This window comes from Euleptes europaea, chromosome 2 (assembly GCF_029931775.1).
Source record: "Euleptes europaea isolate rEulEur1 chromosome 2, rEulEur1.hap1, whole genome shotgun sequence".
Classification (NCBI taxonomy): Eukaryota; Metazoa; Chordata; class Lepidosauria; order Squamata; family Sphaerodactylidae; genus Euleptes; species Euleptes europaea.
Genome location: NC_079313.1, coordinates 57,416,423 through 57,432,323, shown reverse-complemented (window position 1 = coordinate 57,432,323; position 15,901 = coordinate 57,416,423). Strand labels below are relative to the sequence as shown.

The following is a 15,901-nucleotide window of genomic DNA, read 5'->3' as shown; positions in this document are numbered from 1 at the left end:
AAGAGGAAAATTATTACCATATATGATTTATATTAGGCAGTTTTCTTTGATGAGCTGTATCACCAACTCCATATACAGAGGCAGAAGGCTGTGTATTTTCCTTTATCAGAGTTAATTTGGGTTATTAGAGACTTTACACAGTTACTACCACTGGCACTTTTCACCATATTTTTGTACACATCACATGGTCATCTTATATAACATTACATTTAAAAATATATCTGCGTGACAATTTTATAATATTCACACACCATGAGCTGGGTAAGGAGCAATGCCACCATTGCCTCCTGTAGTGCTTGACTGTTGGTAAATAAAAGTTTGTTGTGGTGAAAAGGAAAAGAAAGAAAAAGAAGTGTCAATGTGATTAAGCAGCTCCAATTTAATACAGGCCTGTTACCGACCATCACAGGGACAGTGATTGTTTTAATACGACCTAGAAGCAAACACTGTCGTCGGTTAAAATCTTGCCTAAAAAAGTCAGTTTCTGTGCTGAAAACTATTTCACAACAAAACTGCAAACTACTAAACTGTTTTAATGTAAGTACTTCATCATTTCTGTATCTCCTAATAGCCAAGTTCTTTACCACCTTTGGAACTATCTTTAATGTGTGATTTCATTTCTAGCCACACTGTTTTTTTTTAAACTCCTCTCTTTAGATTCACCACCTAAATAATGACTAACGTGGTGAAAGTAAAACCTCACCATTAAAACCTCCCGCACCCCGGAATGTTCAGCCTCTGTTCAGTGATCTAGAATCATGACGGATCAGAGAGCAATAGTGTGATGAGGGTGCCTGGGAAGCTCTCATGCTATGAGTGACGTTCCTCCATAGGGAAGCAAGCGTCTTTCCAAGGTGGGCACTGAATCAGCAGCAGCACCACGGTCGGTTTTCAAAGAGGATCCTAAGCTTTCAAGTTGCCATTTGCTTCCCATGTCATCTATTTGCAGGAAAGTAGTTGGGGTCAAGGTAATTATAACTGGCACCTTGGGACATGCAGTAGTCTCTGTCTAAGAACATCTCTGATCTGTAAATAGGCTCCAATCGGTGATTTTCCTTGTGAATCTCTGTTTCATGGAGACTGAAAGGGAAACGGAAAAAGATAATTATTTGTCAAAGATAGATCGCAATGGGTAGCCACGTTAGTCTGTCTGCAGCAGTAGAAAAGAACAAGAGTACAGTAGCACCTTAAAGACTAACAAAATCTCTGGCAGGGTATGAGCTTTCGTGAGTCACAGCTCACTTCAGATACAGCTATCCTAAGGATAGATGGACTCACATTCTAGTTGTATCTGAAGAAGTGAGCTGTGACTCATAAAAGCTCACTCCCTGCCAGAAAATTTTTTAGTCTTTAAGGTGCTACTGGACTCTTGCTCTTTTCTACTGTCAAAGATAATTATTTTTATTAGTGTTAACTCACAGAAAACACATTTTTTAAATACATGGGCAGAAAAGAATTATTTGTCACATATTACAATATTTTAGTGCTTATGTCTAAAAATGTATTTTCTCTGCAGAAGATCATTGTTGGTATCTATGCTCATAATATCAGATGCTTCCTTTTACATACAGAGTAGTTAGATGGCCTTTTGATATACACTGGTGATATGAAAAGAATCCACACTGTGATTGTGTGTGTGTAAAGTGCCGTCAATTTGCAGCCGACTTATGGGGACCCCTTTTTGGGGTTTTCATGGAAAGAGACTAACAGAGGTGGTTTACCAGTGCCTTCCTCTGCGCAGCAACCCTGGTCTTCCTTGGTGGTCTTCCATCCAAATACTAACCAGGGCTGACCCTGCTTAGCTTCCAAGATCTGACGAGATCAGGCTAGCCTGGGCCATCCAGGTCAGGGACCACGCTGTGATTAGGCCTTCCTAAAGCCAAGCACTTGCCAGTGACAGTCATCCATGTGTACTGCTTACCAGTCAGAACAAGAATCACAGAAATCCAAAGACATTTCTGAAGGGCAGTCTTGGCAGTGCCACCGAATTCCTTGGATGGGTTCAGTTCCACAGTTATCACACTGGAAAAAAATCAGCAAAACTATACTCAGGAAAAGATTTTCAAAGGTAAATTAGAAAGCTAAAAGGTATCTCAGGTCAACTCACTACAGATGATAACGTGACAACAGATATTAATGGATTCACCTGAGGGAAATTCTTCTGAGCCTCAACACCATGAGGACTCACAAACTAAATATTTTTGGGGGGAGAAAAAGGGGAAGATTAGAACAAAAAAATTTTTGCCTGTGGCATAAAGGTTGTTTTCCTCTCTTGATTTCCCTAACATTTCTGTCTGATTTCTCTTTAACACCTGAGTCAGGTGGGTCTGTGAAAGTCCCAAATAGAGAAGGTAATGGGATGAGTAAGGACCAATACACTGAAGCTCACTCCAAACAAGACTGAGGTGCTGTTGGGCAATGCTACTTGTGGTCAGCCTATCCTGGAGGGGCCTGCCCTCCCCCTGAAGTAGCAGGTTTGTAGCTTGGAGTAATACTGGGTCCTGGCCTACAGTTGGAGGCTCAGGTCTCTGTGGCACAACCAAGTAATATTACTGTAATGTGCTTTACGTAGGGCTGCCTTTGAAAATGGTCTGGAAACTTCAGTTGGTTGAAAATGTGGAAGCCAGGCTATTTTCACATCACCATCAAGCTGATGGTACCCATCTGTTTCTGGGCACAATTCAAAGTGCTGGTTCTTATCTTTAAGACACTAAATGGCTTAGGACCAGGGTACCTGAAGGACAACGTTCTCCCATTTCATCCTGACTGCCAGTTTACTTCTCAAGCCCTGCTCTCTGTGCTCCTGCCTTCAGAGGTGAGGCAGGTAGCGGCCAGAGATATGGCATTTTCTATGGTGGCACCTTGTCTTTGGAATGCCCTCCCACTTGAGGCTTGCCTAGCACCTGGTCAACTTTCTTTTACTCAGGCTTTTAATGAGGGGTTTTATCTTTCCGGCTTTTTAAATGGTCTGAAGTCTATTTTAAGGATAGTTTTATGCTGTTTACGTCTCTTGGTTTTTCTTTAACAGCTTGTTATTTTTTTTTTATATTGTTAACTTCAAGCTATGAAACAAAGGATACTGGATACGGAGCGCCAAAAAGATCTAGAGAAGGCACCGACTTCTCTATCAGCAGAACAGTCCAGCTACGTAGCTGCTCCTGCTGCCTACCTCTCCCAATTAGACATCTTCAGATTTAGGAGAGCATTCACCCTTGCCAGATGCCAAGCTCTTCCCTCGGCGGTTGTGGATGGGAGATACAGAAAGGTTCCCCTGGAGGAGAGGGTATGTCCCTGTGCTCTAAAGGAAACTGAAACAACAGAGCACGTTCTACTGCGCTGCTCTCTGTCCAGGTCAGGAGTACACTAAAATGTTGCTTATACACAAAAATCCACAGGTTACAGTAGGAACGGCTAGGTTTTGTGCAGCGGCCTGGAGAATCCGTCAGACGCTGCTGAGAACATCGGTAGGTCAATAATTTTAAAAAGGGTAGGATATATAGTTTCCAAAGAGTGCAAACAACTTTTTTTACTATTTATATAAACCTGTGGGTAGAGCTTAATACTAAGGGTTTTAGAGGTAAATTTTGAAGAGCTGTGATGGTCTATGACTGTTTTTAATGATTGATATTGTTAACTTATTATTTTAAATTGGAAGGCGCCTCAAGCAGGACTCAGATTATACAGCATAGAAATCTTTTAAATAAATACATACATAAATAGTCCAACAAAAGATCCTTTAGACATTTTTATGAATTGCATGAATTAGCTTTCAATATGAACATTATCTATGTCACATATTTATCCCACCCTTCCTCCGAGTACCTCAGGACAACATACTAGGTCTTCCCCTCTTCCACAGTATCATCACAGCACAAAGTAAATTACGCTGAAAGACTGTCTGGCTCAAGGTCATGCAATGAGCTTCATGGCTGAGTGGGGTTTGAACTAGGGCTGTAGAAAAAATTTTTTTGGGACGGTTCGGATTCGGCTGAATTTGGCTTGACCTAGGTCCGGTTCGGCCAAATTCCGAACCCCCCCGTTCGGAATGCCAAATTCGACGGGAAATTCGGCATTCCTGAACAAATTTGGTTTAAATTTGGTTCCAGTAAACCGGGCGGGGGGGTCTTTAAACTGCTCCGCGCTGCCTGCCCAGGCAGTGCAGAGCAGTTTAACCCCCTCCTGCCCAGTTTCCCGGGACTCCCAGGAAGCGGGGGGGGGGTTTAAACTGCTCCGTGCTGCCTGCCCAGGCAGCTTGGAGCACTTTAAACCCCCACCGCCCCCCTTCCCGGGAGTCCCTTGAAACCCAGTGGGGGGGGGTCTTTAAACTGCCCCACGCAGCGTGGAGCAGTTTAAAGACCCCCCCGCCCGGTTTCCTGGGGCTCCCAGGAAACCGGGCGGGGGGGTCTTTAAAGGCGGGAAAAGGCAGGTTCGGGGAACGCTGAACCTGCCGAATTTATCCGGCGATCGCTGAAATTGCCGAATTCGGTGCGTCCTTTTCCCGCCTTTTTTGAGTTCAGTTCCATCCGAACTGAAAACCCCCAAATCGGGGGGAAATTCAGATGTTTGTTCGGTTCGGATGAACCGAACTGACAGCCCTAGTTTGAACCAAGGTTTCCGAAGCTCTAGATGGACACTCTAACCACTAAATCTGTGATGTTCAAAATTTTCAAATGCATGTCCTTCTAATCTGAAAAGCCTCACTCGATTTATAGTCAGGTTCAGATCCTTATAAATATTAGCTTGAACCAAGGCCTACATTACACTCTCCAACAGGAAACTGTGTGTAGGTAATGAAAGCCCCCAAGCCAGATAACCCAAAGATAAGAACACTGCCAAGGCAGAAAAGTATTCCCTTCCCTCGTTACACTTTTAAGACCCCCAAAGAGACAGGAAGAGGACCGTGCCTGTGTGATTCTCTTCTGCTGAGAAAGGTTGGTTGGCTGCTGGGTGGGAAGAAGAGAAGGAAGCAGGCAAAAGGGACTTTTAGGGCAGGGAAAGAGGAGATGGTGGAAAGGGAAATGACATGCTTCCCGCAAGTCCTTGCGGGTTCCCACTTGTAAGTAAACTAGAAGACAGAATGAAACTACTATTGTAGTGACCACTTTTATTTTCTGGAAACTGATGGTCAAGACTTGGGGGTCCAGTTCTGTACTTACCTTGAAGCCTATGTGCTGCACAAAGCCACTTTCTGCATGCATTTGCTGCAGCTTCTTTTTCTTCAATTTTTTTAGCTTAAGCAGCTCTTTGTATTCTGGTAATTCTCGATATACTAAAGGAATACTTTCTTCATCCTGTTATTTTTTTTAAAAGAGAGATTAAAATAAGCTGAAAATAAAACTAATTCTAGCCCCTATGGTAAATGGGATCCACAAATTAATATTTGACGCTTTACAGTAAGCTAGCTGTCTCAAAACATACATAGGGGAAAAAATGTCTGTACTCTGCTCTTTAATAGAAGTTCTATTAGGTTTGTTTCTTTCTGAACAAGAACAATAGATGTCAGAGGAAAATGTTATTTTCTTATGAACCATGGCCTGACCACTATCTACTCAAGGCAAGGTTGAATATGGCTCCAACTTGCCCCAAGGGAGGCAGTTAAAATGGTCTGCCCACAATGGGCTCATGGGTCCTACTCAATTCCAGAATGCTGTGGGGGATTTTTAGGATTCTAAACACATGCTCTGTTGAGGTTGCAATGGAAGCTTGGAACATGAAATTCCTTGAAGCAGTTGACAAGATTGCTCCTTCTGCCCTTGGGGCGGAAGACAACCCTGCGGTTTACTATGGAGCTAGGGTGATATAAAGTGTCAGAAAACTTCTAGAAAGATGCTGGTTAAAAAGTGTACTGAATTTGACAGAACATGTTATAGAGAGCCTACTGGAAGATCTATGAAGTAGTGTGACAGCAGCAAAGAAACATTAGCTGGGACACTGAAAAATGGGTACCAAAAATCATTGAATTGTTCAGAATTAACTGGGAATATTGGGAGCCAGCGTTTGCAGGCTCCCAGGACTGGTCCCCCCATCACCGTGTTTCTATGTCTCCCAGGGCTTGGCATTGGCTTTAGGTAAGGTTCTGTCAGTTTCAAGTGTTTCTGTTGTTGTTTTTTAAAGTTATTAGAAGTTCTTTCTTCACTGTGATTTTTTTTGATGGATTCTCACATTTTCATTATGATTCTTGCATTTTATGTAGGTTGAGATTCTCACATTTTACATAGGTTGAGACTCAGGTTTTATGCTGGTTGGGCAAGAAGTGCCTAGCAATGGCATTCGGAGTAGATTCTCACATTTTACATTATTTTTTTCTTCTATAGGAAACACTGGAGGATGGCTGAGGGCACCTTGTTCAGGGACCCATAGAACTGGACCGCTTGGTCTAATTGACTTGGAATGTGGGGTTATTAAAAGAACAGGCATCAGCAGCTCTCCTGCAATTCTGGTACCAGTATGTTTACAAACATCCCCAGCCCCTCCCCCACTATTCCCCATAGAGAATAATGGAGCAAAAAATGACTGAACCATGAAGTATCTCAGGCGGTGCATGGACTATCTGGGGGTGCTGAATGAGCTCTGTGTGAAATCTATGTAATTGGCTACTGTCTGTGTACTCATCACACTGTGCACTCAAATCTTATTAGCATCTGAAGCTTCTGTGAGGGTGGGCCATAAGTCTGTTCAGTGAAAGGAAGAATAACATCTCACTGCCTCTAGTCTAACGGTCTAACAGCCCTTTCCTGAGGTTCTGGGCCGAAAGTCCTCAGGAGGCATGCAAGTAGCTGCACCAGCGTCTGCACGTGCCGGCAGCCGTGCTACTTGCACCGCCAACATTGGCATGCTGCACGGACGGTGGCATTGGGGCACTCATGCTGGCCTCCCTGGACTGCCACAGCAGTGCGGCCCTGGGATGCTGGCTTGGCCTCCCACCGGCATCCTGCTGGCACAAGTCCATACGCTGGCGTCCCAAGGGGCATTCCAGAGGGCAGAGCTGCCAGTAGGCAGCTTCCTGACCCCTTTCAGGCCAGGAATGCCCCCCTCAAGCCTCAGCGGTGCTGTGCCAGGTTTTTGCTGGTGCAGCCTCGCTTTTCTCTGTGGGCTATTCCCCCCCTTTTCTGTTTTTAAAAAAGGCTTTCTAAAGCCTTGTGGTGGCCGTGAAACCTCTTTGGCTAAGCTGTCCTGGCCACTGCAAGGCTCAGGAATGGGCTGCCCAGGACCTGAATCAATCCCTGAGAAATGTTGAGAAGGCTGGTCTAAGCCTCTTTTTCCAAAAGTATATTTTCCCCACACTCTGTGTTTGACAACTTCTAGTTGTTGCAGCTTACACCCCTTGCCCATGGAGCCATGCCTGTCACAGCAATGAAAGAACCTTGAGATTATGCCAGAAATATCAACCAGGTTGATTTTGTAGAACAGCCTACTTTCATGGTCTTCATAAACTCTTTTCTGCTATCCAGTGGAAGTTAGAGTTTCCCCATTGATCGAGTCTATGACCATGCGCAAATAACCAGCAGTTTGAGGGGGAAGAAGACTCTTAATAACTGATCAAAATGTTGTGATCGAATGGACAATGAATGGTGGCATAGATGCCTGAGAATTGCTTGTGTCTGGATGGGACTTGATAAGCAAGTTTAAAGGTACGATGGTTGAAATGGTTTAGGACAGGGTGACAGAAGGCAAATTTCCTGTAATCTATGAAATGGTATTCCTTGCCCATGCCTGAATTTTAAGAACATAAGAAAGGCCCTGCTGGATCACACCAAGGCCCATCAAGTCCAGAAGTCTGTTCACACAGTGGCCAACCAGGTGCCTCTAGGAAGCCACTAACAAGACGAGTGCAGCAGCACCATGCTCCTCTGATACTAGAGAGAATAGGTATGCAGCATGACTAATATCTATTCTAACTAACAGCCATGAATACCCCTCTCCTCCATGAATATGTCCACTCCCCTCTTAAAGTCCTCCAAGCTGGCAGTCATCACCACATTCCGGGGCAGGGAGTTCCACAATTTAACTATGCGTTGTGTGAAAAAATACTTCCTTTTATCAGTTTTGAATCTCTCACCCTCCAGCTTTAGCAGATGACCCTGTGTTCTAGTATTATGGGAGAGGGAGAAAAACTTCTCCCTGTCCACTCTCTCCAAACCATGCATAATTTTATAGACCTCTATCATGTCTCCCCTCAGCTGCCTTCTTTCCAAGCTAAACAGCCCTAAGCGTCTTAACCGCTCCCCATAGGACAGTTGCTCTAGTCCCCTAATCATTTTGGTTGCTCTTTTCTGCACCTTCTCAAGCTCTGTAATATCCTTTTTTAGGTGTGGTGACCAGAACTGTACACAGTATTCCAAGTGTGGTCTCACCACAGACTTGTACACCATAGATTTGTACAATTTTCTACACTACCATACATATTCTCAATCACCTACTTGGAATGCAATGCTATAAAACATACCGATACATCTTCCTCAGCTGTATTGCCCATGTGGCTGTGAAAACTAGACCTGTCGTCATCCTCATCCATATACACAGGGGGTTCATGGGACGTCATGAAAGTTGAGGGCTTGAAGAGATGTTTGTTCAGGGGATGTTGCCGTCTACTTGATGACTGCAAAGAGAATACATATGTTTGTCAAACAATAACAAGAAACCAGCCACAATTTTTGCACTCTGAAGACCAAGCTACATGCTATTTTTTCCTTAATGGATTTGCTTCTTTATAATAGTAAGAACTGTTTCTAATTTTTAACTTGAGAACATTTTCTGTGCAGAAAATATGGCAGTATAGATGTACTCTGAAAGCAGGATGCTTCAAATTATGAAGGAAAAGGTTAATTCCAAACAATGGTTTAACTGCAGTTCTCAGTTTACGAAGAAGAAACAAGTGGCAATTTGCCTTGGCACTTGCATTCAGACATCATGGCAAGTTGAAGTTTGATAGCTTATTCAACAAGAAAGCTTTCAATCATCATCTGCCTGATTTTTTTGGGGGGGAGCATGGCAAACAAGCCATGATTATGGCAGTGAAGAACAGGGGTTTATTGTGATGTCTGAACAAGGTAGCTGTCTGCAATTAAAGCCTTTATATGCCAAAATCTACATGGCTTTCTTAAGACAGAATTTGTACCTGCTATAAGCAATTGTGATATTCAGGAATTTAGTTTAGCTCTCTTTACAAACAAGTAAAGACCCAATGGAAGATTACTTATTTTTCAAGTAAGGGCCCAGAACTTTTCATAAGCAAAGGATGTCATTCTTTAGGAGATGGAAACTAAATGTCCATGTTCAGTTGACTGCATAGAAACACTAATAACACGCAAAATAAAAAGTGGCTTTTGCTCAGTGTGTTTATACAGACTCATAGATTCAGTTTCAAAAGATTATACAAAGCCTTTACAATATTTACGCTGTATTTAAATCATATCATTTTTCAAAGAATTGTTAACATATGAAAAAACCATGCAAATCCCAGATGTTTTCCAGGCTTTAGAATAGAATAGTATCAAATGCCTACATTTAGTGTTTCACTTAAAGCCATGTAGCCATTATATTCTTATTCATCAGAAAATACTCTGGGAAAGCATTAGTCATTTATAACAGAAAAGTATATTTAGTACTGAGTTTCTACTCAATATTTATAATTGGCTCAATGTTTCTACCTGATAAGTTTTCAGATCAGCGTTCTGATAGATTAAAGTAGCTTTCAAAATTCCCAGAAATGTTTTGTACTGTTTAGATGCATTTTGTAATTTCAAGCAAAAATTACATTTTGAGTAATTTTACTGTTCCTATTATAATTTATGATAAATAGTGATTATTTAAATGTTTTGAAACCCTCAAATCTTTACAAGCAACAATACACATTTTTATATATACTGTAGCAGCACTAAGCATGAGAAGCGGAGAACAATTATTTACTATTGCCATTGCTCACAGGGCTTACTAGCAAAATTTAAAGAAGAATACAAAAAAGTAGAGATTAAATGGGAGGAGCCTGTGAAAGGAATCATGAGTATGGATGATGGACTAGAGTACTAGTAAAATATATGTAATTGTCTTGCTACCTGAAGGAGGTACAATTAGTTACAAACATGGATCCAGATGCATCAATGTTTCACAGAAAAACTGGAATGTAAACATACTTAAGATTCAGAAAAACCAATTATTCTTTGACGAGTTTACAAAACATTCAACAGCTGTGACACGGTTACCAGAGGGAAACACATCTGCTTTCCTTCTGCTGTGCAAGTGTTCATTAGCCAGCTGCCCTGACCTCTGACACAACAGCAGCAAAAGCAGTGGGAATTAGGAACACCTGCTGCTGCTATCTTCCAGGTTATGGCAAAGGTGTGCACACTATTTTGAGGCAACAGTTTGAAAAAAATGAAATATTTCTTCCCTCTGCCTTAGTATTTGTATAAATTTTTAAATATTATATTGCTTCAAAACAATGTGTTGGATCCCAAAAACGAATCTTTGTCCACCTCCACCTCTAGCTGTGGCCTCCTGTACCCCTTGAAAAGTCACTCTTGAGGGTTTAGGAGCTTATACTTGCATAAGTAGAGTAAGTAGGTGGTCCAAGCTCACCCAGTGAACGTAATGACTAAGCAGGAATCTGAACTCAGATCTCCCCAATCTTAGTCCAAATACTGTATTACACTATACATATTATGGGCACAAAATCATGTAGGTTGAAACCAGGACAAAAAAAGCATACCTACAAACATGAGGTACTTACAGAGATCAAGGTGTATCTTTTTAGCCAATATGCCACCACTGCTAATGCTTTCTAGTCAAGAATAAGTTATCACATTAAAATGAACACCAAGAGAAACTTGTTTATAGACAGATGTTCAGGATAATTGTAAAGGACAGGTGGCTGTCCTGCCCTTTGTGTGATGTACCACGAGCATCGAATTGGCAGAGCCTTAGTAACAACCAATCAGGAAGGAGATAATGTTAGCATGCCAATTGGGAGGGAGAAAACTGGAAGCTATCTGTCAACTGCAACAGTTGCTGCTCACAGACAGAAAGAGTCTGTCTGCAGAGGGGATCAGTGGGTTTGGAGTTCTGGCTCAGAGGGAGCAAACTGGTTAATTGCTCAAGTGCTAGAGAACAGTGTTCTTAATTGTAAGGGGATCTATCTTCAAGGATGACCGGAATGTCTAGCTGATTTGATCAACTCTTAAAGTTGGTTCTGCCATATGGGGTTTAACTAAAACAGCTGTCAGTCAGAAAAAAATGTAGCTCTAACCTCTGAAGGAATTTGGTTAAACAGTACATAAGCCTTTTTGTAACAGTATTTCTCTGAGAAAGAAACCATTCACCACAGCAAACACTGAAGCTGCTGCGTTGTTATAGACCCATCCAACGAACTGCTGTTTTAAACATGAGTTAAACACTACTGAGGAAATAAATAAATCCATAGCTTCTTTTGTACTCCTGTGCCTCAGTAATAAATATTACACCACCCTGTACAATAAATTACACACATGCCATAGGCATTGTAATAAAGCCTGTGTCACATTATTTTAATACACACGGAAAGGGGGGGGAATTCTTGGTTCAAATAATCCTGAAAACATAGTGCTGTGACAAGAATGTAAGTAAAAAATGTGTCTTAGTACCACACTAAAGGACAACCAAGTTTTTCCAAATCCATCTGCATCTTTAAGCCAGACGCAATAGTGCAACTTTGTGTACTTACTTTTTTGGAGTACAAATACAAGTTTGGAGTTCTTCCTGGAACTGGAATACCAGCTTTAGTCAGTTTTATGAAATACTTTTGTACTCTGCTGGCCACCTGGAGTAAGAAAAACAAGCAAATATATATGCTTATGATACCTGTACAGTGACTAAAATTCCAAACTACAAGTCTAAGATTTGTATTATAAGGGGGGGACGGGAGGGAAGTGGAGAGAGAATACTTGGGAACACTTGGGAATATTATCCAAAGCTTCATCAAATGTATACTGTCTATGGTGGCTATCATTTTTTTAATACACACAAAGGGGGAGAAACCTGCAAGGACTCACAGGAGATATTTAATTTCCCCCTCATTTCTTGGTTCCCTTTCCTGAAAGCCCCCATCCCCTTTCCCCTTTTTCTGCTTCCTACTCACCCACTAGCCAACCTACCTTTATCTGCCCTTGACTCTCCCTCCCACAGCAGCCTCTCCCTGGGAAAACTCTGGCCAAGTTGCATGGTGGCTTAATTGCCTTGGATAACACTTTAAAGATATGGCAAAATAACTGTTATTTGAATATTTGTAAGATGAGTATTCTCCTTAACCTTCCTTTAAAAGTATTACTCCAGCATTTATGCAAAGGTATCAGAATCAACTACTGAACTGATTTATTGTTGTTAGAAAGTTAATAGAATATATAAAATATTACAAGTGGGGAAAAGAGAAAGAAGAACTGGGAGGCTCCATATAACTGAATTCTACAGAGTAGCCACATCAATGTTATTGGTTGTCCTTGGACATTATGAAGGACAGAAGACATAGGGTAAAGATCATGGTATTCCTAAAGATATATTTGGGGGGGAAATTAGATGTGGCCTTCAAATTAGGAGACATGTTCCAAGTCCATCTTTATTTATACCAATTTCTCTGGCAGAACTAACTTTAAATCAAAGGGGACAACTGGGGCATTTCCCAATCTAGGCTAGAAATGGTGTTACATGCATTTCTACTCTAGGAAGAGTTCAACACCTTCCAATGACATACGTATAGATTAATTTTTGGACACCATTTCTTACAAATCAGACACTTTTGGGTATGCATATTCCACACAAGCAGAGCTTATTGGAGTGTTGAAATCATTTGAGTAATTCATGGAGAAATGTATTTGCTATGGAACATCTTACCTAACAATACTGGAATCACATAACAGTTTCTCAGTGGGCTTTTTATATGGGATATCATTCCAATTTCAGAAAGACTACTCATTTCCAGATTATGATGGAAATATGGCATGAGATGAGCTGATTATCACCACATTCATTTTAATATGTGGGGTAGCGAAAAAAATATCATAGACTTTTGTGGAATTGTTAGAATAATCAAAAAGCCTAGTAAAAGATTATATGGATTGGATGATACTTAGGAAAGCAGATGGAAAAATTTCAAGTTTCTAAGACTAACCTTAAAATGACTTGCTTAGCAAAACTCTGCAAAGCAAGAATACATGGCAATTCTTTTTTTAGAACACAGGAACTGTTTCAAATATTTAAGTTCTGAAATATTTTTGATCATATAGTTTTTAAAAACGTAACATCTTAATATGTTATTGTAATATGGTTTGTAATCCACTATCTGCATTATTTACTGTATGTCATGCATTAGACCTTTGTCTGTTTGCATTGTTTCCTGATTTCTGTAATCCTAGTCCTCCTTCATTGTTCCTGGATGTTTTGCACAGTTTGAATGAATTGTTTTCTATATTTTGTAACTTTCATTGAATCTCAATGAGAAATTCGGAGTATAAATTAAGTAAATGAGCAATCGCTTTTCTTTTTTTAATATTTTAAAGTAAAAAAAAGAAAGCTACAAAATGATTCCACTGGTAAAGTTCATATAAAAGCAGCTCCACCCATCTCCCTGAAAAAGCCAAAAATGACACATTCAAAGCTCTATGAGAAAGAACACATCTCCGTTACCTGCTTTGCAGTTCTGTTTCCCAGTTCATCTGCAATCTTCTGCCACCGCCGAGACTCTACTTCCTCTGGAGGATACTTCAAGAGCAACTGTTCAAGTTTTTTCTAAAATGATCACAAAGCAAGTAATAAAAATCAATGCCCTTTCAAAAAACTCTCTAGGTTCATCATTAAAGAGGAAAAAAGGTAACCCCAATGCCAAAAGCAAACTACTGTTACCAGATTGTACTACTACCATTTAATAGCATTGTAGTGAATATAATTTACTGTTATTCTAGTTTCCTATTACCTGTTCTTCTATAGTCCACAGCTGGTTAAATGTTTCAGGTTTGGTCTCATCACAAAGTCGCCCTCTTATCATCTGCTTAAATAAACACAGAATAAGAGTTTAAGAAAACAAGCTGGTATATATTCGACCACCCAAATCATAATGCAAACTTTCTCAAATATTAATTAAAACCTAATGAATTAAATGTTTTTGTGAATAGGCATTTGAAAACTAAAGCTTTGTTTACATGCATTTTTGTAGTTGATAATACTTACCTGTGGACGGTTGTTTGTTGAAGCTTCTGGACAATCACTAAAAGGCAATACAGAGTATGCAGTGGCCTCTCCGTCCTTTCTGTGATCCAAAGGACTTTTTGGTCTTGTAGGTAAACCCACTAAATGTAACAGAAGTAATTACACATTGTTACACTATTTTTTGGACTACCAATTTTTCTTTAATAATAAGTGGCAACATTTATGCAGAACTTTCTGTGTACAAAGTGGTATATAAGTATTATCTTATAGTCCTTAAAATAGTCCTGTAAGATGTGTCATTATTATTGTTACCACCATATTGCACATTTGGGACTGATGCTGCATTAAGAAAAGAAAGAAAAGGAGATGCTTGTTTATGATGAGCAAAAACACGGCAGTTGCTATCCTTGCAGGTTTGGGAAGGCTTGAATCAAGCTCCAACTGGCTGTACTATCCAAGTGCAAGCACCTGGGCAAACTGGGTTCCCTACCTGACCGGAATTCAAAACCTTGGTTTATTCTTAGATCTCCAGTTTGTGGGTGGGATAAAACACCAATTTGGTCAAGCACTCATTTGAAGGTCAAAACAAACTGGCACTTCACTGAAGGTTTCCAAAACCCAGATGCCTTTGTTCACAGTCTGCATGAGGGATGGGATGGGATTAATTGAGTCAAGTGTCTGATCATGACCACAAGCTGTATTTGTGCCCATCATAGACAGCCTTCTGTTTCTCCATGATGTAGGAGTACTTTGACAAAGTAGATTCCTCCATGAGTTTATTGCAGAAGTGAGGCTTGAACTGAGGACCTCCAGGATCACAGCTACTATGCCTCACTAAGACTTAATTACCTTTATCAAAAATAAGCTTTGCGCGTCTACTGTTACGTTTTCGGTTTCTGAATTCTCTCTCAAAATTTCCAAGGCTTGTTGTATATTGGTCCCATGATATCTCTGGCAGCTGAACAACTCTCTGTGGATATGGAAGCCCTATATCAACCTGAAAGAATGCGAACAATGAAAAAAATGTAAACACAAAGCACTATTTCTAATTACACAACATAAAGTTACACAATCTTGGACCTATTTTAAGGTAACATCAGGTCTTAAAAGGCACACTGTACCTTATCAGCACATTTTACAAGGAACTTATCCAGGAGTAATACACAGCAGAGCATATAAAATATGACGGAGAACAGATGGCAGCAGCTTACTGGAGACAATATTTAAAATGAGTTACAGCCAGATTTCACAATTTGCTCTCCATTTGCTGCCTTTTGTTAACTATTTAGAAAGCACATTTTGTATTCAATGCAATTCTGTAAGCCAACATAGAAAGCTCAAGAATCCAGGAGAAAACCAGTTAATAATAGTGATAGAACATATCACAGCTAATCAAGAACTTCTTCAGCTGAACAAATACACATGGGTATTTTTCTAAAATACTCTATGACCTTGTATTAATCATTCATTTATTTAAAATAGTTATCTACCGCCTCCCCAACTTTGATTGATATCACAGCAAGTTCCACAAACACATCTATGGACTGCCTTGAAATTGATACTGTTGCTTTTCCAAGATTGGATGATATATTCGATTACCAGTTCTCAGTGCTATAATATTTAACATATTTTTTATAAATTCACAAATAACATAATCCCTAATTGTATATGGTCTGAGTTACAGAATGCAAGTTAAAACATTCAGCTAGGGGAAGTACTAAAATAGTGT

The 15,901-nt window shown here is 40.4% G+C and overlaps 1 protein-coding gene across 3 annotated transcripts in view; it reads right to left on the bottom strand.

The window, feature by feature from the left end:
- Positions 1-715: 715 nt before the first annotated feature.
- The window catches only part of ZZZ3 (zinc finger ZZ-type containing 3), a 62,106-nt gene continuing 46,920 nt past the window's right edge, over positions 716-15,901 (bottom strand). For 2 of the 3 annotated variants that reach the window (XM_056845597.1, XM_056845596.1), the window contains exons 4-12: positions 15,022-15,169; positions 14,194-14,312; positions 13,940-14,014; positions 13,654-13,755; positions 11,699-11,794; positions 8,447-8,599; positions 5,157-5,291; positions 1,922-2,022; positions 716-1,080 (exon numbers count right to left, since the gene is read on the bottom strand). In XM_056845597.1, the coding sequence (XP_056701575.1) occupies positions 936-1,080; positions 1,922-2,022; positions 5,157-5,291; positions 8,447-8,599; positions 11,699-11,794; positions 13,654-13,755; positions 13,940-14,014; positions 14,194-14,312; positions 15,022-15,169 (1,074 nt within the window). In that variant the 3' untranslated portion in view covers positions 716-935. The remainder of the gene's footprint in view (positions 1,081-1,921; positions 2,023-5,156; positions 5,292-8,446; positions 8,600-11,698; positions 11,795-13,653; positions 13,756-13,939; positions 14,015-14,193; positions 14,313-15,021; positions 15,170-15,901) is intronic. The other variant, XM_056845598.1, reaches the window with a different exon arrangement.